General features: G+C 42.1%; 1 protein-coding gene across 1 annotated transcript in view; it reads right to left on the bottom strand.

Annotated features, from left to right (window-relative positions):
- The window catches only part of LOC126354692 (cell division cycle protein 27 homolog), a 214,188-nt gene that overhangs the window by 110,632 nt on the left and 79,603 nt on the right, over positions 1 to 23,953 (bottom strand). The window contains exons 7-8 of the mRNA XM_050004500.1: positions 14,935 to 15,117; positions 6,090 to 6,333 (exon numbers count right to left, since the gene is read on the bottom strand). Of these exons, the coding sequence (XP_049860457.1) occupies positions 6,090 to 6,333; positions 14,935 to 15,117 (427 nt within the window). The remainder of the gene's footprint in view (positions 1 to 6,089; positions 6,334 to 14,934; positions 15,118 to 23,953) is intronic.

Raw genomic sequence — 23,953 nt, 5'->3', positions numbered from 1 at the left:
AATCCGCCTGCTCTGGCTACACAAAACTTGGCTTGTGGTCACTGGCTCATCACGTCAGCCAACTAATGTCATACTTTCTAAGAATAAATTGAGCAAAGAAAACTGAAATAAACAATGTGTCTATGTAAGGCAATCAATGAATTTATCATGCTGAAGTAATACTTATGCATACTTGATTTTTTCATCTAAAATCTATGTAGCATGCACAATTACATACAAAAAAAGGAATGGTGAATGAGTAAAAATGAACCGTTACCAAAAAGGAACGATCACCAGTGAACTAGTTCCCAAAGATGAATGAATTTGCCCATCTCTAATACGAATGTCTAACTGGTGAAGGTGAACTAAAGCACCACTTTTCTTGAAATGTCAAAAGGATATCCTAATCAAATTAGCTGCTCATATAGGTTAGTCAATAGCTACCACACATGGAACATAAAACTGGATATCAGAGAAGTTGCTGACTGGCAAGTCTTTGGTGTCTTGTCTTGAGGCTGCTGATCTAAATAAATTGTTACATATTTTGATAAATTTTTAAAGTATTTTCAAACCATCCTGTACTTTTCTTCTTCCACATGCCATCTACGACTAACAATAACTGATTGGCAGTATAAATTGAAAAGTGCTCTCTACCATGCACTGAATAGTGTATTTCAGAGGAAAGTAGTTCTTTTGTATTTGAAACTATATATCCACATGTTTCAGAATACCTGTGAAGACATTCAAAAGTTATTGTAGAGCTCAAAATAAACACACAACAATAATTATTAAACGTAGCAGAACATTAAAATATATGACGCAGTCATAACAAAACAATCCTTATCTACTATTACATACATGACACACAAAACAGTTTGTCATGTGTAAATAAAACAAAGGTACAGGAAATAATTTATCGTGTAATGTCTTACTTTTGTACAACTTTTGCTTTGTGTATGTGCCACTTCTATCTCTTCATTATTTAACGCAACACTCATTGTCACAATACATATTATTAATGTAAGGAATATCCTTATTTTCTAAATCAATAACAAAGAACAGGGTTTTCTGGTGTTTTGTGAAAAGCACTAAAATCGCACTATAAGAGTAAAAAATCACCCATATTTTTCACCTCAAATGTCTAAAAATAATTTATTTTTACCATCAACTCACTTCACTGTGATATTGTCTTCAAGTATTGACTATGCCCAATGAGAAACTATGGCAGATATCAACTGAACCAGGTAACTGAAAGCTCATAGCATAGAGAGAGAGAGAGAGAGAGAGAGAGAGAGAGAGAGAGAGAGAGAGAGAGAGAGAGAGGGGGGGGGGGGGGGGGCACAGATTTTCAGCACTATCACGGAGTAAATTATAGTAGCAGCCAGCAGCTCAAGATACTTTAATAGACTCTTAACACTGTCTGAAGACAATACGCTCTTGGCAACAAAGCACTGTAATGTAATAATTTCTGGTTAAACAACTAAAGACTTTTTATGAATGTTTTGATCTTAACAACAATGAATTGTACAATTCAAAGACACATGGTCTGGAGAAGACCCAATTTCGAGTTGGACTTGCAACCAAGCTAATCTGAACTTTAAAGGCACAAAAATAAGAACAATTTACTTATTTGATACATTTTACATTACTTTATTAGTGAAAATATGTATAAATTACTCACTTTAACTTACGAAAGGAGCATTACCATTGTAGTGTCGCAGAATAGTAAAAAGTTGGAAACGTGGAATATTGTCAAAGTTTCGTTGCCTAGGACAAGAGCCAGAGACAGTAGGTTAGGCAAGACCTAAGAGGACTTCACATGTATAGAATGTGTCGTCACGCAGGGATAGTGGCCTGGTTATGCACAACAGGCGAGAGCACTGCTTAACACGCGGGTTTGCGTTAGACGAAGACTTTAGTAGAGTGCAAGACAGAGGTATAGCGTCAGCTGTATTGCATCTCACAACTTTGCGCAAGTCTGCTGCAACAACACGTAACTCTCTCGCAAGAACACCTACGGGGCAAGTACGACAGATGAATCAGCATTATAAGTGGAACAAATGCGGTCATTACAAACGAGCATGACGTCAGGACGTCGGTTGTGCTTCCTTTATATACGCCAGCTTGGATAGCAACAAGGCACTCGCACTTGCAGTTAGACTTTCAGTTAGATGTGTACTGGGTCGCTGCGTAGCACTCAGCTCGGTGATCGACATGTTAATCTTTATTAAGGAAATGTTGCAGTAAGGACGGCCCATCTAGCAGCAGACGTGAGGGGACAGTACCAGCTCTGGTCCTCCCTGCTGCCACTGTCAATCATCAACCCAGGATTAGCAGACATCGCGGCAGACTCGCTCGCCGCCAATGGTGACCACATCAATGAGCCGTCGTCTAGATCGTGCGGGGCCTAGGCCCTGTGCATCCGCCGTCACAACCGTGTGAGCCAACGACACTGGGGGACTGCAGCTCGTTCTGCCCATCCACCGCGTACGAGCCACCAGGAGGAGCAGGGAAGAAGACGGGGTGGGACAGAGTACACTCCGTACTACATGAACGCTTCTCATGCTGACAGTGCTAGGACTCCAACCCAGAGCTACCTGCTGTCTACAGCCGAGCCGGACGCCCAGCCGGGCGCCGCCAGCCACGCACTGCCGAAGTAAGGACATTCCTCCGCTACGTCACAGCATGCAGCGCTGCGCTGCGCTAGCAAGACTGTGCTGCCCGGATCTGGTGTCATCGCTACGACTCAGCGAGGACTCGGGGAAGGTCGTTCATATCACCAAGCTACACTGTACTCGGCAGGAATAAAGTTGTTATGAACGAATAATGTTTCTTTGGCATTTCTGACGCTTCTACAGCCATTTCCTATCATTCTGACAACTGGAGAGGTCACCGCTCACCCATCCAGTCCACCGTAGGCGACCGGGACCACCAGGGCGCCTACAGCATCATCGCATCAGCTCTTTTCTTAATATGTAATAAATACTTTTACTTCTGTGGTATGTTCCACATCATTGATGATAGTATCACTATAGACCTATTGAGCACACTGTCTCTGTAATATGTCATAATCATTTGGCACTACTAAACATCATGACCCCCCCCTCCTCCTCCTCCTCCTCCTCCTCCTCTACCCCCCCCCCCCTTTTTCTGCAAAAAGGTTTCCTAGGGAAACCCTGTGATGAAAACAGCGCTTTCCAGTGTGCAACATAAAGGATATCTACATACTGGAGAATTAGCTTACTAAAGAACATTCAAAAACTTAGTCTGAAACTCATCTTCAATTTAATGGAAGTTTCACAACTAGACATACATAAATTGTACACTTACATTAAAAAAACATTTTAAGTAGAATATGAAAGCATATATAATATTACGCCTCTGCAACTTGCGCTACCCCCAGTTATATCTATAGTTAAAATAAAATCTCTGCAATTGTGCCCGCAGGACTGCCACTGTGCCATTCTGTCACATGACAGCATCTGGAAGTGGCCCGGAAAAGCACGAGGCCATTATCCCCCCTCCTCGCCACTGTTACCTTCTGGGCATTGAAGCTGCTACTTCTAATTTAAGTACTTTCTCAATCTGTATCACTAAGCAGAAAGGAGCCAGTCTTTCCAACAAAGAAAAATCCCTAGCAATACCAGGAACTGAACAATAGTCCTCCGCATGGCAGTTTGACATGCTGATCGCTGCAATCTGAGTCTATACGACTGCATTTAACAGGAATCTAGGACTGTTCACACAATTTACAAAGCCGTTAAGTATAACTTAAAACCTCCAAATCTTCCAGTGGAAGTAAGTAGTCGGTGATACAATTCCTCATCAAATTTCAGAATGACCAGCATTAATAAGACACGCAGGCTACAAGTAATCACAACAGAAACTGAGTTTCCAGAAGCATTAAGAAAATACTTGGGATTGCTAGTTTATGCTAGTGGAGATTATTAATAGATGGATAGGTACTTGTAAATTGCTATACAAATTTGAATAACTCACCATGAAAGGGTGGTAAGACTAAATGTGTATAACATGACTCTGATGTTATGAGTAGACTAAAAAGCACTTAATTATGTCAAATTAAAACTTATAAACCAACAGTAAAACAATAGATGTTTGCCATGTTTGAACAAGTTACATGTCTCCAGGTTTTACCTATGAAATACTACAATTATTTTGTTTTACTTGTTACCATTTTTACGAACTAACATATCGAAGTAAAGAAATTCAACTTTAACAATTAAGAAAGCAAAATGGACAAGAAAGTAACCGGCAATACTAGTACTTATTAGTATGTTCCTCCCATAACAAAATATACTACATTTCGCAGACACGAGGCACTACCACAATCATTTAAAATTATAGGTATTTAAGATAAGATCAAACTACCTGCTAGTTAAGATCACAACATAGTGGTCCTTTGTCTTTATAACATATTTACATTTTAGTTTGTCCAAATAACCTTACAGTTACGTGTCTTAACATTTGACAAAAATTTCTGTATATCTATTTCAGTCATTTAATGGATTCTGTATTCTAAAATTACAATAAACCAAATCTCCATTGCATTTTACAGTAGTGGTTACACATTACACATTTCTGCATTCTCAGCCCTACCCTGTTAGTATAGTACACTGCAACCAACAGAAAAACACTTAGAAAACAAGGTTTTCACATTGATTCAATGCTCCCTACTAATTTAAGTATCACCACTACCTGAAAGTAGTTTATATTTTCACTGCTTATCATGATCCTGACGGGGCATCAATACAGTTTGACATAACACACTGAACAAACCCCTCACATGAAACTCTCAAGCTACTCAGTTTGAAAACTTGCTGATGAAACATTTATGCTATTTTCCTGCAATATCTACAAACATAGTGTATTTGTAGTTAAGAGATTCACCATGAGTTACATACTGAAAAATCTGATTTGATATCAGTTTACTATGCAGCATTTAAATAGTGAATGTCCTGGTAGCTACATTCCAATTAGTGATATGATTTTATCGATCAGTTACTGAAATATTTTGTTGATATCAAGCTCAAGCGACATTCCTATTAAAGAGGTTCAGTATTTTTTTAAAAAAAGGAAATTTAAAGCATTTACATACAGAATGATTTCACCTGGGCAAGATAAACAGATACTGAATAATGCTGTTTACTAGCCAAGACATTGATCACTACAAACTGAAATACTGAGAAATGTGGTACAAGAACAGGTTGTTGCTGCTGCTGCTGCTGCTCAAAGCTTTGGAGACCAGGCTCGGGACAAAGCTTTGTGTTAAGACAACTGTGTCTGAGTATTGATCAGACCATGATTTTCTCAACACACCAGCCACCTACTTCGTTTGAGAACAATATACGGACATCTCGACTGGTGCTGCCTTCCGCTGCAAATTTATAGAATTATTTCAAAAGAAAAAATTAGTGACCATAACAGTGAGTGTAGTCAATGGTAGGGCCAATATGATTATATTAATGTAATTTTGTGAGCATACTTGTTTTTCTCAGTTTGTTGTAATTCTGCTACAAATAATTCAAGTTTACTGAGTGTGCAATGAATTTTGGAAGCTCAAGAGCAAGAAACTGTTCAGTAACTCAACTTGCATTTTTTTCTTGGGAGGATAATTATACTTTTTGTCATCTGCCATGTAATCTGTCAAAGAACTAAAGTAAATGTGTAAAATAATATTGAAGCTTGGCCCTTTCAGTGTGTATCACTTTTAAAGACACATCAATTTCAAATGTGCTGGTAACCCTTTTACACACACACACACACACACACACACACACACACACACACACACACACACACACACAGAGAGAGAGAGAGAGAGAGAGAGAGAGAGAGAGAGAGAGAGAGAGAGAGAGGGGGGGGGGGGGAGAGAGAGAGAGAGAGAGAGAGAGAGAGAGAGAGAGAGAGAGAGAGAGAGAGAGAGAGAGATAGAGAGATTAAGTGGCCGGTTTCCTCAGTCCACTAATCTTCTAAATGGCCATCTACGAAGTGTTCTGCACACATCACAATTTCACACAGATTAATGAAAATTTATTATATAAACCATCATTAGAATAATAAAAACCGGAAAGGAAAATCCATGCACTTGCCTGCAGATTGCTTTTGAAGCTGGAAGACTTGCTGTGTAGAATTATATCCATATATACTATTACTAATTAATTTATTATCAGACGATGTGATTGTTTCTTGCCTCTCCTTTTCACTGCGATTTCGTTCATTCATGTCACTAAAACTAGTTTTGTTTAGATTTGCCTTTGCTATTCGAGACTTTGTTTTCCTCGAGGGTGATTTCGGCGTTACAAATTTTGTTCTATTAGGACTCTTGTTATTCTCCTAAAAATAAAATTGCACATTATGAGAAAAGGAACATTCTACAGACAAATCTGCAAAATAATTAAAGGTAAACTCCAGAACATTGCATTATTCTAATAACTTAAAACAAATTTATACTAAAACTTTAATTATTTCCCAAATGGTACAAACACACAATGTTATCACAAAAAAGGGTACATACTTTGATACCAAAAATTATAAGTCAAGAAGAAGACATTTACGTGTACTTTCAAATAACGTGTGTGTTATGAATGTTCAGAGTGCCCTCAATTTCTTTCTTCACGTGATTAATTTACTGGAAGAAGGATAAATTAATTTAGAGGTGTTGACAGACATCCAAAAGAAAATTCATCACTAAAGAGTGAATGAATGAAATATTCTAACAGCACAGCTGGAATATGCCATATCATAATTAAACAGTACAAACTGACTTCTCAAAGCTAAAATTCCAGGAATTAGTCACCTCTTATCTTTTCCTTTTATAGGTTGGGTAGGGGGGGGGGGGTCGCGGGGGCAGAGAGGGGTCGCGGGGGCAGAGAGGGGGCGCGGGGGCAGAGAGGGGGCGCGGGGGCAGAGAGGGGGCGCGGGGGCAGTGGGAGACAGGCGCAGAGAGGGGGACGGGGGCAGAGGGATTTTTTTTGTTTGGGGTTTAAGGGCGCTCAACTACTGAGGTCATTAGCGCCCCAGTCACAATTGTAAGAGCACATAGAATCTAGTAAAACTCATGGGGGGGGGGGGGGGGCGGCACACCAGAAAGTTCTTACAAAGATGCAGATAAAATAAGTGAAAGAGATAGATGTCTTTGGACAAGCCAGTCAAAATAATAAAACAAAGAACACGAGCAGCTGCTCGAGTGTTATCAGCTAAAATATCCTGTAAAGTAGGTGGCAGAGACAGGACAACACGAGATTGACTAAAACGGGGGCACGACAATAAAACATGGCGCACTGTCAATGCATGACCACAAGGGTCCTGCGGGGCTGTGTCACAGGAGAGCAGGTAGTGGTGGCTAAACTGGCAATGCACAATCCGCAACCTGGTGAGAAGGACCTCTTCTCACCGAGATGGTCGGGAGGAGGTTGTCCAAGCAGTTGGGAACGGTTTTACAGCCCGGAGCTTGTTTCCTTCAAGTGATGACCAAGTATCCCACCACAATGACACAAGCCTCTTACAAACAACCCCACTAATGTCAGATGACGGGACACAATGGGAGGCTGGCCGAGGCAGGAAGACTGCAGCCTTTGCTGCAGCATCAGCAGCCTCATTCCCAGACACTCCTACATGGCCGGGAACTTAAGGAAAGGTGACAGGAGAGCCATCGCCAGCAAAAGAATGGAGGGACTGCTGGATCCGTTGCACCAAGAACCGGATATGGAGCTCCAAGGCTCTGAAGAGCACTGAGTGAATCAGAGCAGAGTACATACGGTGAATGGCGGCGGCGGTGGGCATACTGAACGGCCTGATGGAGAACAAAACGCTCGGCCGTAAAGCTGGAACACTTGTCGAGGAGCCGGTATTTAAAGGTGACGGCCCCGACGACAAAGGCACAGCCGACACCATCGTCAGTTTTGGAGCCATCAGTGTAAATAAAGGTGTGACTGGCAAGTCGCGCACAAAGTTCGACAAACCATGAGCAATACACTGCAGCCGGAGTACCCTCCTTTGGGAGCGAGCCGAGGTCGAGATGAATATGAACTGGAGCCTGGAGCCAAGGTGGTGTCGGGCTCTCACCCTCTCTGAAGGCGACAAAAGCGGACTCCAGGGGGCGGCAGGGCAGACACATACAACCCATACTGACGGTCGAGAGAATCGGCGAAGAAGGACTGATAGGAGGGGTGGTCGGGCATTGATAACAGCCGGCAGGCATACCGACAAAGCAGTACGCCGTGCCGGTAGGTCAATGGTAATTCGTCAGCTTCAGCATAAAGACTCTTGACGGGAGTAGTGTAGAATGCTCCGGTCGCAAGACGTAACCCCCCCGATGGTGGATGGAGTTGAGACAGCGTAAGAGGGATGGCTGAGCAAACGAGGCTCCCATAATCCAGCTTTGATCGGACTATGGACCGATACAAGCAAAGCAGGACAGTGTGATCCGCTCCCCAAGGTGAACCACGAAGAACTTTGAGGACATTAAGGGAACGTGTACAACGGGCAGCCAAATAAGAGACGTGCGGAGACCAACAAATTTTCCTGTCCAGTGTGAGCCCTAGAAACTTAGTTGTTTCCACGAATGGGAGAACAATGGGACCGAGATGTAAGGATGGCGGAAGGAACGCTTTATATCGCCAAAAGTTGATGCAAATCGTCTTCTCTTCAGAGAACCGAAAGTCATTAGCCACACTCCACTAGTATAGGCTGTCAAAACAACGCTTAAGGCAGTGCTCCAGGAGGCATGTTCTCTGGGCACTGCAGTAGATCGCGAAGTCATCGACAAAAAGAGAGCCCGAGACATTAGGTGGAATGCAATCCATAATTGGATTGATCGCTATGGCAAAAAGGGCTACACTCAAGACGGAGCCCCGAGGCACTCCGTTCTCCTGGAGGAAGACGTCGGACAATACGGAACCCACACGTACCCTAAACTTTCGATCTGTTAAAATAAAATAAAAAGGGGCAGGCGACCGCGTAGACCCCACCTGTGCATAGTGCGGAGGATACCTCCTCTCCAACAGGTATCATAAGCCTTCTCCAAACCGAAGAACACAGCTACCGTTAGGCGCTTTCTCAAAATGTTAGTCATGATGAATGTCGAGAAGGTCACAAGGTGGTCAACAGCGGAGCGGCGGCGACGAAAGCCGCATTAAACATTGGTAAGTAGCCGTCGAGATTCAAGAATCCAAACAAACCGAGCGTTAACCATGCGCTCCATCACCTTACAGACACAGCTTGTAAGAGAAATGGGGCGGTAACTAGAAGGAAGATGACTATCCTTCCCGGGTTTGGGTATAGGAACAACGACGGCGTCACGCCAACACATGAGGACTTGACCTTCGATCCAGATGCGATTGTAGGTATGAAGAAGAAAGCTTTTGCCTGCCGGAGAAAGGTGTGTCAGCATCTGAATGTGAATGGCATCTGGCCCCAGAGCAGAGGACCGGGACAGTGCAAGTGCACATTCGAGTTCCCGCATAGTAAAGGGGGCATTATAATTTTCCAGATTCAGCGAGTGGAAGGAAGGTCGCTGAGCCTCTTCTGCCTCTTTCCTGGAAAGGAAGGCAGGGTGGTAATGGGCGGAGCTTGAAACCTCCGCGAAAAAGCGGTCGAAGGCGTTGGAGACATCCACAGGATCAACAAGTACCTCATTACCTGAATTCAGGCCAGGGACCGAGGAGTGGGCCTTAATGCCCGACAGCCGGCACAGGCCACCCCAGACGACAGAAGAGGGAGTAAAACTGTTAAAGGAGCTGGTGAAAGAGGCCCAACAAGCTTTTTTGCTGTCTTTGATGACTCTACAGCATTGCGCTTGGAGTCATTTGTATCCAATACAATTCGCCAATGTAGGGTGGCGGCGAAAGGTGCGTAAAGCACGTCGTCGAGCACGGATAGCGTCTCTACAAGCCTCATTCCATCAGGGGACGGAAACGCGACATGAAGAAGAGGTAGTAAGAGGAATGGAACGTGCAGCAGCATTGATGATAACAGCCATGAGGTATTCGACCTGACTGGCACAACTGAGATAATCGTGGTCTGGAAAGGTCGCCAGGGAGGAGTAAAGTCCCCAGTCAGCTTTCGGTATGTTCCAGTTCGAAGGACGTGGGGATGGGGTGTGGTGCAGGAGACGAATGACATAGGGGAAATGGTCGCTCGAATAGGTGTCAGAAATAACATACCACTCGAACCGACGGGCAAGAGTGGTAGAACAGATCAAGAGGTTCAAGTGGGAGTAGGTATGAGTAGAGTCAGAGAGAAAAGTCGAGGCGCCAGTATTGAGGCAGACAAGATTGAGATGGTTGAAGACATCCGTCAAGAGGGAGCCTCTCTGACAGGATGCAGGAGAGCCCCAAAGGGGATGATGGGCATTGAAGTCGCCAAACAATAAAAACAGCGGAGGAAGCTGAACAATTAGGTGCATCATGTCAGCCCGACTAACTGCGGATGACGATGGAGTGTAGACAGTACAAACAGAAAAAGTAAAGGCAGAAAGAGTAATACGGACAGCTATTGCTTGGAGTGGGGTGGTCAATGGGTTGGGATGGTAATAGACATCGTCCCGAACGAGCAACATGACCCCACCATGAGCTGGAATACCGTCCACAGAGGTGAGGTCAGACCGCTCCGAGATATAGTGGGTAAAAGCAATAAGGTCAGTTGGGCGCAACTTGGTTTCCTGGAGACCAAGGGCAAGCGGACAGTGCAGGCGGAGGAGCAGTTGTAATTCCTCCCGATTAGATCGAATACCTCTTATGTTCCAATGTAACAAAGCCATCGCTAGTCAGAAAAAAGGGGGGAACGAAACGGGTGAAGAGCTGGTCACCTCGACGGCCGCGGAGGGCCAGGTTTCGAGGGAACAACGCTACAACCGGCGGATCCTGTTCCATCGAGTTGTCGCCAGCTGCGGCCGCATTCCTGGGTTGCATAGGAGGGGCAACATCATTCGCCGACGACAGGCCAGCTGAGCACCAGGCAGCAGGGCGTCCCGGTGAAACGGAGGACGGCCGGGAGCAGCGATTCACGGATGGAGCGTCAGATGAAACGCGCCGGGGTGGAGAGGGGGATAAAGACTTCTTCTTGGAAGTCCGATGAGGCACGGGTATGGTGGGCTGGACCCGAAAAAGGTCCTCACGCGTGGGGTCCGTTTTGGAACGCCGTACCTCGAAAGCTGGGGTCCGGAACGTTTCCCTGATGGGACACCTGAGAAGAGGATCGCTTCTCAGGCGGCGGAGGTGGAGGAGGAGGAACGGTGGCCCTGGGGCTGAGGGGGCAGGGGCCGCAAGGGAGGAGGATTTGAAAGGGAGGGATTTTGGAGGCGCAGGCATAGACCCCGGATGGGGTGAGGAGGTGGAGGGGGGACAGGATAGGGGTGAGGATACTGTGGAAGGAGTGGACACGACTGAGGCAAACGAAGTTGTCAACGTCACGGGACGGAGGCGGTCATACTTCTTCCTGGCCTCAGAATAAGAGAGACAGTCCAAAGTTTTTAAGTCTTGAATCTTCTTCTCCTTCTGATACGCGGGGCGGGAGACAGACAGAGGGGCGGGGGCGAGAGACAGACAGAGGGGCGGGGGCGGGAGACAGAATGAAAGTGGTGTGCCATTAAGAGTTTAAAGACAAATGCTCCGAATGTCCATGACAGAAGTGGCCATCCATCTGGCAATACTCAGTCACACACTACCCTACAAACCTAAGTATTATTCCGTGGTTCTTCAGTTTCTCTCAGCATATTTGTTGAACGAACAGTCCACAAGTGTACAGCCATTTCATAGTGTCCAACACATTACCACACAGGGCACACACCATTTCAGATACAGAGTGTTTGCACAAAAAACTGTAACACTCACAACTTTATTACAAAGAGGAATGGTACCCAGAATCGCAAATCAAGCGTGCTCTCCACACCACCACAACCGAACAATGTGTGTAGATGTAAGAAGTCATGGAGGAGGGGCAAGCCCTGCCTTTATACTGTACACTGGTGCACTACTGGGAAAAATCTGGCATACTGAGTAAAAACTGTCTTTTGCCTGTCCAATAAAACACAAGCATTAATGGGAAGCATCAAAGATGATCTTGCTTTGCGTAAGACCAATGTATACCTACTGTTGGGGACAACTGAATGAAAACAACCGATTCAGTCGGTTGTTGGAAAACAATTGACTCATTCAATTGTAGCTTTACATATTGGTTGAATTGTTCATTCATTCTTTTGAATGAAACCAGTCTATGTATGTGAGCAACTACGAAAATAACAAGCAAATCAGTCAGTAGCAACTTTACATATCAGTTACATTAATATAGGTTCATTTGTTTTGAGTGAAATTGGTCGTGGGAGCAACCAAATGAAAACAGTTGGCACAATCCGTTGGTGTTTTGTGTACTGACTGAGTTTCAAGTGTAAAATGCCTCTGAGCATCCCATATGCTCCACATCAGCATCTTACTGCTGCCACGGCCAGGGTGAGGAGGTGGCACAGAGGCCAGTCACCACTAGCACCGGTCCCGGCAATGCTGTGCTGCACTCGGTGGAGCCACAGTGGCACCTTCTCGTGTCGACTGCAACCCTGACTCTGGCAGCAGCATGAGGTGGCTATGGCGGTGGTGCCACACGTCCATCCCATTGACTCTCCTCCAACAGAAAAGTGTGAACAAGTATGGGAGTGAAATCAATATACCCCCAGAGAGAGTGAAAACATTCATATAGTTGATATGGCCACAGAGACTAGTTTCGGTTGTTTCATTAGAGTGAAGGAAAAACCAATCGACTGACCACTCAGTTGTTGGAAACAGTTGGTTGTCCCCATCACTATGTATACGAGATTCCATGTCAATGTGGGAAGACATGTACTGCACAGAGTGCGCGCACCATCAAAGATCCTTTCTGAGGATATCAGAGGCACACCCAACTGCTGTATCCCAACCAGTCAGTGGTCGCAGGGTGCTGTTTGTCTGAGAATCACATAATGAAGTACAAATGTGAGTACAAATGTACCAGGATCTTGACACAGACTTCAAAATACTGGTACAGTGCCGTTAGAGGGGCCTTGAAATTTGTACCCGAGATGATCTCATCAACAAAGATTGCATCTATAATCTCAGCAAAGCATGGGAACCAGCACTGAGCTTAATTAAGAATAATCTCGGGAAACAAAACACTTTGGTGATTGGGATGAACAAAGAACTTGGATCAACACTAGCATCTCTGCGACTGCAGGCGCGTGGCCACGGACAGAGCAACTAACAGTCGCAGGGGTATTACTTGGTTGTGTGCACTCAGGAGCTGAGTTTGTCAGCGCACCTGATAGTGGTTACATGTCTGATCACCAAAATATTTAACCCGTTAGACACTATGAACTGGCAGTACACTCATGCACTGTTTGATCTAAGAATTATTGTAAGAAGTTCAAGACAGATGTTTCTGAACATCTTCCCTAGAATTCATGCTTGGATCCAAGTAATTTCATGTTTCCATGCACATGAAGAACTTGGTTCCAACTTTAAGATGCTACAATGTCTAGCAGCAGAATTTTAAGAAGAGTGATTAGTCAACTTATCCAGAAAAATTAGATAATGGTTAAGGCTGAATAGTGGTAACATGGAGAGGTACTAACTAATGTGTATGGAGTAATAACTTAAATGTACTTTTCTTGACAAACTGTTCAACTATTCCAGTATTTCAGTCATAGCATTTCATTTTGAAAGCACTGACCAGTCCAATATATCTCCACTATATGTTACTAAAAGAAACAATTTGTGAAATATAAATGGTGTTGAGGGGCAAGGGGAGCACACAGATACTCCAGTTATCGGAGGCAGGTGCATGTTCGTGCAGGTAGGATGGTGGACGGGACTGGAGTGGTGCCAAAAGAGTGCACATCTGCGGTGGGTGTAAGAGAGCAGGTAGGATAAGGATGAACGAGTGGCAGACTGAGTGGGTTGTGCAAGAGTTGCACCTCAATGACTGAGTACAGAGTAGTGTGCAGTTTGCAATGGTGTGTTTGCAGGTGAGTGAGGGAGTGTAGGTGTTGTAGTATGCTGCAATTGATTGCTCATGTGGGAGAGGTGTGAGGGAGCACACATGTGGAGGGGAGTGTGCAACAGAGTGCATGTGTGAGCGAGGGTGCAAGGGAGTACATGTGTGGGATGGGGTACAAGAGTATGTGTGTGTTGGGGGTACAGGAGTGCATATGCAGGAGGGAGACGGAAAGAGAGTGCCGGTGTGAGATAGACATAAAAGAAGCAGATTGGGAAGAGTGATAGGACAGTGCAGCTAGGTGGGGTGGGGAGGGGGGGCAGGCATGTTTGCGGGAAGGGGAAACAGGTTGGTAGGTTACAGGACACACTGCACCGATTATCCATGCCACTTTTTTCCTGGATTAATTATGCTTCTTTTTGTGCAGTTAGTTTCATGAGGTGAGTCCTATTCAGGTCACAAGGGATGGTTACTCCAAGGTAATTCATTGTTATTACTGCTTCCTATTATGAGCAAAAATATAAACAAACAGTTCTAGGTCTTTTCATCTATTTATGTGCATTGTTTTACATTTATAGCTGCAATCACTTCATAGTGTTACATGATACTGCACCAAGTTGTTCTATTACATCATTGCACTTTAAATACTAGATAGATTCAACTGAAACACTGCAGTTTTCTTTAGGTGAATCACTCTTCTGGAAGCATAACAACAAATATACCGAAGTGCTAAAATGAATATGACGTGCACTTCTTTCAATCAGAAACAGAAATGCTATCCTACATCGTAAGCTTTATCAGAATTCTCACGCTGAAACTGTTTTGTTAGAACAGTACGGTGTGCAAATGTTTTCAATTGTACAGCAATTATCACGACACTCATGTATTTGCTAAGCAATCAATAAGGTTAAATAATTTCTACTTAAAGTTTTGTGGAAGTGCATAATTTTCAAAATTATCTAATTGGTTAATTACCTTTACAGAGTAGCTATTACTAAATAGTCTGGAACTCCTTCGCACATTCTGACCCGGTTGAAGAGCAGATGCAACAGTTGGACTCGTTGCTGCGACAATGTTTGACGCATTGCTTGTATTCCCAGACTGACTGAAGACTGGTTTACTTTGCTGGAGAGGTGTCTCCTTCCGACTAATCAATTGCTGAAACAAATATAACTTATAATGAATACAAAAAGTTTCATGTTCTTCCTAGAATTTAGAAAACAAGGAATAGAACAATGTATTCTAGAACTTTAATTTATTAACTACCAAAAATTAGAAACGATACTAATAAAGGACATAAAGTAAATTCAATAAAAACTGGTTATGTTTAAATACATTCAGCACATAGTCTTCTTACCCAATAATTTCTTCTGCTCTTGTACAAAGAATACACATCACACGTTTCCAACAAATTGCTGCAGATACAATTACACACTGTATCTCATTTATTGCCAATAGGTTAAAAGTTTACACATAATATATAAAAGTCCCTCCCCCAATGAACCATGGACCTTGCCGTTGGTGGGGAGGCTTGCGTGCCTCAGCGATACAGATGGCCGTACCGTAAGTGCAACCACAACAGAGGGGTATCTGTTGAGAGGCCAAACAAACATTTGGTTCCTGAAGAGGGGCAGCAGCCTTTTCAGTAGTTGCAAGGGCAACAGTCTGGATGATTGACTGATCTGGCCTTGTAACAATAACCAAAACGGCCTTGCTGTGCTGGTACTGCGAACGGCTGGAAGCAAGGGCAAACTATGGCCGTAATTTTTCCCGAGGGCATAAAGCTTTACTATATGATTTAATGATGGCGTCCTCTTGGGTAAAATATTCCGGAGGTAAAATAGTCCCCCATTCGGATCTCCGGGCGGGCACTACTCAGGAGAAAGAAAACTGGCATTCTACGGATCGGAGCGTGGAATGTCAGATCACTTAATCGGGCAGGTAAGTTAGAAAATTTAAAAAGGGAAATGGATAGGTTAAAGTTAGATATAGTGGGAATTAGTTAAGTTCGGTGGCAGGAGGAACAAGACTTCTGGTCAGGTGACTACAGGGTTATTAACACAAAATCAAATAGGGGTGATGCAGGAGTAGGTTTAATAATGAATAGGAAAATAGGAATGCGGGTAAGCTACTACAAACAGCATAGTGAACGCATTATTGATAGATACGAAGCCCATACCTACTACAGTAGTACAAGTTTATATGCCAACTAGCTCTGCAGATGATGAAGAAATTGAAGAAATGTATGGTTAAATAAAAGAAATTATTCAGGTAGTGAAGGGTGACGAAAATTTAATAGTCATGGGTGACAGGAATTCTGAGTAGGAAAAGGGAGAGAAGGAAACATAGTAGGTATATGGATTGAGTAAGAAATGAAAGAGGAAGCCGCCTGGTGGAGTTTTGCAGAGAGCATAACTTAATCATAGCTAACACTCGGTTCAAGAATCATAAAAGAAGGCTGTATACATGGAAGAAGCCTGGATATACTGACAGGTTTCAGATAGATTATATAATGGTAAGACAGAGATTAGGAACCAGGTTTTAAATTGTAAGACATTTCCAGGGGCAGATGTGGACTGACCACAATCTATTGGTTATGACCTGTAGATTAAAACTGAAGAAACTGCAAAAAGGTGGGAATTTAAGGAGATGGGACCTGGATAAACTGAAAGAACCAGAGGTTGTACAGAGCTTCAGGGAGAGCGTAGGGGAACAATTGACAGGAATGGGGGAAAGAAATACAGTAGAAGAAGAATGGGTAGCTCTGAGGGATGAAGTAGTGAAGGCAGAAGAGGATCAAGTAGGTAAAAAGACAAGGGCTAGTAGAAATCCTTGGGTAACAGAAGAAATATTGAATTTAATTGACGAAAGAAGAAAATATAAAAATGCAGTAAACGAAGCAGGCAAAAAGGAATACAAACGTCTCAAAAATGAGATCGACAGGAAGTGCAAAATGGCTAAGCAGGGATGGCTAAAGGACAAATGTAAGGATGTAGAAGCTTATCTCACTAGGGGTAGGATAGATACTGCCTACAAGAAAATTAAAGAGACCTTTGGAGGTAACAGAACCACCTGTATGAACATTAAGAGCTCAGATGGAAACCCAGTTCTAAGCAAAGAAGGGAAAGCATAAAGGTGGAAGGAGTATATAGAGGGTCTACACAAGGGCGATGTACTTGAGGACAATATTATTGAAAGTGAAGAGGATGTAGATGAATATGAAATGGGAGATAAGATACTGCGTGAAGAGTTTGACAGAGGACTGAAAGACCTGAGTCGGAACAAGGCCCCGGGAGTAGACAACATTCCATTAGAACTACTTATGGCCTCGGGAGAGCCAGTCCTGACAAAACTCTACCATCTGATGAGCAAGATGTATGAGACAGGCGAAATTCCCTCAGACTTCAAGAAGAATATAATAATTCCTATCCCAAAGAAAGCAGGTGCTGACAGATGTGAACATTACCGAACTATCAGTTTAATAAGTCACAGCTGCAAAATACTAACGTGAATTCTTTACAGACAAATGGAAAAACTAGTAGAAGCCGACCTCGGGGAAGATCAGTTTGGATTCCATAGAAATGTTGGAACACGTGAGGCAATACTGACCCTACGACTTATATTAGAAGCTAGATTAAGGAAGGGCAAACCTACGTTTCTAGCATTTGTAGACTTAGAGAAAGCTTTTCACAACGTTGACTGGAATACTCTCTTTCAAATTCTAAAGGTGGCAGGGTTAAAATACAGGGAGCGAAAGGCTATTTACAATTTGTACAGAAACCAGATGGCAGTTATAAGAGTCGAGGGGCATAAAAGGGAAGCAGTGGTTGGGAAGGGAGTGAGACAGGGTTGTAGTCTCTCCCCAATGCCATTCAATCTGTATATTGAGCAAGCAGTGAAGGATACAAAAGAAAAATTCGGAGTACGTATTAAAATCCACGGAGAAGAAATAAAAAGTTTGAGGTTCGCCAATGACATTGTAATTCTGTCAGACAGAGCAAAGCACTTGGAAGAGCAGTTGAACGGAATGGACAGTGTCTTGAAAGGAGGATATAAGATGAACATCAACAAAAGCAAAACGAGGATAATGGAATGTAGTCGAATTAAGTCGAGTGATGCTGAGGGAATTAGATTAGGAAATGAGACACTTAAAGTAGTAAAGGAGTATTTGGGAAGCAAAATAACTGATGATGGTCGAAGTTGAGAGGATATAAAATGTAGAGTGGCAACCGTTTCTGAAGAAGAGAAATTTGTTAACATCGAGTATAGATTTAAGTGTCAGGAAGTCGTTTCTGAAAGTATTTGTATGGAGTGTAGCCTTGTATGGAAGTGAAACATGGACGATAAATAGTTTGGACAAGAAGAGAATAGAAGCTTACGAAATGTGGTGCTACAGAAGAATGCTGAAGATTAGATGGGTGGATCACATAACTAATGAGGAAGTATTGAATAGGATTGGGGAGAGGAGAAGTTTGTGGCACAACTTGACCAGAAGAAGGGATCGGTTGGTAGGACATGTTCTGAGGCATCAAGGAATCACCAATTTTGCATTGGAGGGCAGCGTGGAGGGTAAAAATCGTAGATGGAGACCAAGAGATGAATACACTACGCAGATTCAGAAGGATGTAGGTTGCAGTAGGTAGTGGGAGATGAAGAAGCTTGCACAGGATAGAGTAACATGGAGAGCTGCATCAAACCAGTCTCAGGACTGAAGACCACAACAACAACGTATAAAAGTCATTCTGCAATCACAGTCAGATAACCATACGACACCAACTGCTCACTTATCATCCTATACCGTTGGGCATCATTTGAACGTGGTGTGAAGGCACCGTTCCAGTTGGCATCATATTTCCTGACTTTGGAGTAGTCACTTCTCATTCTAGTTGTTCAGCAATTTGTCTCAAGAGTGAACCCTGTTTCAGCCCACACACCAAGTGTGTGTGTGTGTGTGTGTGTGTGTGTGTGTGTGTGTGTTATTTATTAAAAAAAAAAAAAAATGGACTTATTGGCTGAAAGCTCATTTTGTGACAGTCTTTTTGTTGTGCCTATTTGCGACTCAGATTCTACCCTATCTCTCTTTTTCGTACTATTGTTACATTCCACGCTGGACTTTTCCATTGTTTGATATAGGATGTCTTCTTCAAAGCTGACAGTATGGCGTATTCCAGGAGTGCCACAGTCCAGCCTCCTAGCTGCATAAATTTTAGTTCCTCACAGACGTTGTATTCCGACAAAAATTGTATATGTAGGATTGAGGGTACTGCAAACGTCGTCATTACAAGTGTTTTGAAGCTCTCCCATTTGTCCAGCTTTACTGTAAATGATCAACACCCCTGGCTCATTTCATTTAAAATCACCCAAAATAAAGAAATCTCGTTGAAATCATGTCACAGATATTTGTAAAAATTTGGTGTACGAATGTACATGAATAGAAAGTGATAAAATATTTTTTTTTATTTTTTAGATCAAAATTGTAGAATGGGGGCTATTTTGAAATGTCTAGCATTTTCTCCATCTGATGTCAGCACGAAAGGTAGGTTGAAAATTTTTAACTACTATAACTCCCTTATTTATAAATCAATTTTATCCAATTTGCTGTCATTAGAAAGATAAAAGGACCAACTAGATCACTAAACTTTAAAAATGCCGCAACAGTGAAGCATTTTAAATTTTGTATCAAATAATTCCTATTGTCATACATTTCAACATAAAAAAAATCATAAGGGTGTTTGTTTTGTTTAATCATTTAAAACAGAAAGAACAAAAATAATAATATACACATTTCATTTTGTGACTCTTACCTAGTGGTCACAAATGATGATCAGTTCCTATAAAACGCATTCATACAATTCTAAAAAGCACTGATTCTGTCAAACACGTTTTCAATGGACAATATTATGTCTGACACGAAAGTATATAAACGACCAGTACTTGTGCTTGCACTAGTAGCAGTCAAACTCATTAAAATGTTTTCATAAGGTATCCAGCAAATATCAGTGAGAAATGGCCACGAATAACTGGAGGAAGGGCCACTTGGATTCATGAATTTGACTATTGTATCTCTGTGTTCTTCACTTATCTCTAGAATCTTTCTAAGCCACCACTGGTTATCGTAGGTAGCTGCGACAAATGTTTCTTCTTTAACTGTGTTAGAGGCAGTGTTTAGAATTCCATGGGGAACTTGAATGAATTTAGTAGATAACGAAACACGCTTCATCAACAACTTGTTTTCATTCAGTGGTTTGAGAAAATGATTCACTCTTTTCCCAGGAATGGTAGAACCAGCCTCATGTTTTTGTAACATGTTTGTGAACTTTGTTATCTCCTCTGTTGTAACATAAAAGGTTTCTATTCCTGGAACGTAAGTTTTGGCAAATATAAATAGATCTTTTGGACTTAAAATGTGACTGTCATATGGACGCTGTAAGCTTCCTGTTGTTGCCAACTATCACATGCATTTTTGCCATGACTAGTGGCAAAAAAATTGCATTCTGCAGTTACTCCATGAACTTTGGTTGTGATGGCACAAATTTAAAAAGTTCTTAAAGTTTTTATATTGTGCAGAACTGCCATCACTGAAGTGGTGGATGTGTGGTAATTGTTCCAATACATAAGTGAGAGCAGTTTTCTGGAAAACATAGAATGTGTTTGTATCATGCTGCAGACAGTCACTTATACAACACAATGACATTGACCTAATGCAATTGTCTGTTTTAAAGTACACCACAAAAGAATGAAAGGTGACTTGAATGTTCTACCAGTGAAATCCTTGTGCAGCATCCTGAAGCAAACAGATATAGTTCTCTGCAAAATCCAATATGATGATGCTTGTAGTAGCAGAGAGGGTTTCTTTGCTCGATTTGAAGTAGTGACTCTTGAGATTTTGATACATAATGACGTTGTGTTAAGTTTTGAAGTTTTTGCACGAGATACTCAACAAATTCATCGGACGTCTTCATTACTGTCTCCGGTGTAGGTCAATCAGTTTGCATCCATTGTTTGATAAAACATTTTCACAATCTTACACAGACTCCAGCTCCATTAAAAAATTGTGCAGTGCATATTCGTCAGGACACCAAGAACAGCGATGCAGCATGCCCTCCTCATTTTCCAGATTGCAAACAAGTTTCTGTATAAGTTCAGTGTACGGTTCTTTCATATTTGCAGCATGCATTAACAGTTTTACATTTTGGTGATACATGTGTACACATATGTTATGTATTCCACAGCTGTTTACAATAACACATTCTTTTGGCCTGTTGTTGTTGTGGTCTTCAGTCCTGAGACTGGTTTGATGCAGCTCTCCATGCTACTCTATCCTGTGCAAGCTTCTTCATCTCCCAGTACCTACTGCAACCTACATCCTTCTGAATCTGCTTAGTGTACTCATCTCTCGATCTCCCTCTACGATTTTTACCCTCCACACTGCCCTCCAATGCTAAATTTGTGATCCCTTGATGCCTCAAAACATGTCCTACCAACCGATCCCTTCTTCTAGTCAAGTTGTGCCACAAACTTCTCTTCTCCCCAATCCTATTCAATACTTCCTCATTAGTTACGTGATCTATCCACCTTATCTTCAGTATTCTTCTGTAGCACCACATTTCGAAAGCTTCTATTCTCTTCTTGTCCAAACTAGTTATCGTCCATGTTTCACTTCCATACATGGCTACACTCCAAACAAATATTTTCAGAAATGACTTCCTGACACTTAAATCTATATTCGATGTTAACAAATTTCTCTTCTTCAGAAACGCTTTCCTTGCCATTGCCAGTCTGCATTTTATATCCTCTCTACTTCGACCATCATCAGTTATTTTACTTCCTAAATAGCAAAACTCCTTTACTACTTTAAGTGTCTCATTTCCTAATCTAATTCCCTCAGCATCACCCGATTTAATTTGACTACATTCCATTATCCTCGTTTTGCTTTTGTTGATGTTCATCTTATATCCTCCTTTCAAGACACTGTCCATTCCGTTCAACTGCTCTTCCAAGTCCTTTGCCGTCTCTGACAGAATTACAATGTCATCGGCGAACCTCAAAGTTTTTACTTCGTCTCCATGAATTTTAATACCTACTCCAAATTTTTCTTTTGTTTCCTTTACTGCTTGCTCAATATACAGATTGAATACCATCGGGGAGAGGCTACAACCCTGTCTCACTCCTTTCCCAACCACTGCTTCCCTTTCATGCCCCTCGACTCTTATGACTGCCATCTGGTTTCTGTACAAATTGTAAATAGCCTTTCGCTCCCTGTATTTTGCCCCTGCCACCTTTAGAATTTGAAAAAGAGTATTCCAGTCAACATTGTCAAAAGCTTTCTCTAAGTCTACAAATGCTAGAAACGTAGGTTTGCCTTTTCTTAATCTTTCTTCTAAGATAAGTCGTAAGGTCAGTATTGCCTCACGTGTTCCAACATTTCGACGGAATCCAAACTGATCCTCCCCGAGGTCCGCATCTACCAGTTTTTCCATTCGTCTGTAAAGAATTCGCGTTAATATTTTGCAGCTGTGACTTATTAAACTGATAGTTCGGTAATTTTCACATCTGTCAGCACCTGCTTTCTTTGGGATTGGAATTATTATATTCTTCTTGAAGTCTGAGGGAATTTCGCCTGTCTCATACATCTTGCTCATCAGATGGTAGAGTTTTGTCAGGACTGGCTCTCCCGAGGCCATAAGTAGTTCTAATGGAATGTTGTCTACTCCCGGGGCCTTGTTCCGACTCAGGTCTTTCAGTCCTCTGTCAAACTCTTCACGCAGTATCTTATCTCCCATTTCATCTTCATCTACATCCTCTTCCATTTCCATAATATTGTCCTCAAGTACATCACGATTGTATAAACCTTCTATATACTCCTTCCACCTTTCTGCCTTCCCTTCTTTGCTTAGAACTGGGTTGCCATCTGAGCTCTTGATATTCATACACGTGGTTCTCTTCTCTCCAAAGGTCTCTTTAATTTTCCTGTAGGCAGTATCTATCTTACCCCTAGTGAGATAAGCCTCTACATCCTTACATTTATCCTCTAGCCATCCCTGTTTAGCCATTTTGCACTTCCTCTCGATCTCATTTTTGAGACGTTTGTATTCCTTTTTGCCTGCTTCATTTACTGCATTTTTATATTTTCTCCTTTCATCAATTAAATTCAATATTTCTTCTGTTACCCAAGGATTTCTAGCAGCCCTCGTCTTTTTACCTACTTTATCCTCTGCTGCCTTCACTACTTCATCCCTCAGAGCTACCCTAAGTTCACAAAATTTATTAAAACCAATTTTATCTTCAGGGTATTTTTCTCTGAAAGCTACGTATACATCTTTCAGATTATGTAAAATTAGTCTTTTTGTGTTATACACTTTGCCATTTTCTGAAGTGACAGGCAGACAGTCTTTTTCATTAGTGGAAATGCGACTTATATCATCTTCACAGTAAAAAATTCTGGACACACTTTTCCACATCCTTACCTATTCCGTTTCCCACTTTATAACTCCCTTTTGACAAAATATCATCATCTTTTAGCAATACCCTCGATTTCTTTACCATGTATTCTGTAGTGTTAAAAACATTTGGATTTTTTCTTTACTTCATGAAGCTGGTGCTAAGGTAAGGATTTGTAATTTCTCTTTAACGTAACTTCTGCTGAATTTCTCTTTAAGTTTTTGCATTAAAATATTAGTCTGTACATTCAGCACTACCAGTTTCATCAGACACATGATCCAGAAAAGAACTGGATGGTTTGAAACTTTTTCTTGTTCTCTAATTACCAGACAGAATGGCTGCTTATGTGAGAAGAACAAAAATCCAGACAAAAAAAGTCCTTCAGATACATAAACTGCACAGACACACGAAAACTTAACACACACAACCTGTGTTGCATGTGAGTATTGCTGCTAGACTGAATTTCTCATTGTCGTTTCATGTATTGTTGATTAGCTATTTGAAGCAATTAATTACTACAGCATCACTGAAAAAGTATATGATCTAACAACAG

This window comes from Schistocerca gregaria, chromosome 3 (genome assembly GCF_023897955.1).
Source record: "Schistocerca gregaria isolate iqSchGreg1 chromosome 3, iqSchGreg1.2, whole genome shotgun sequence".
Classification (NCBI taxonomy): Eukaryota; Metazoa; Arthropoda; class Insecta; order Orthoptera; family Acrididae; genus Schistocerca; species Schistocerca gregaria.
The sequence above is the reverse complement of the archived record's forward strand: the minus strand, read 5'-3'. Positions and strand labels throughout refer to the sequence as shown.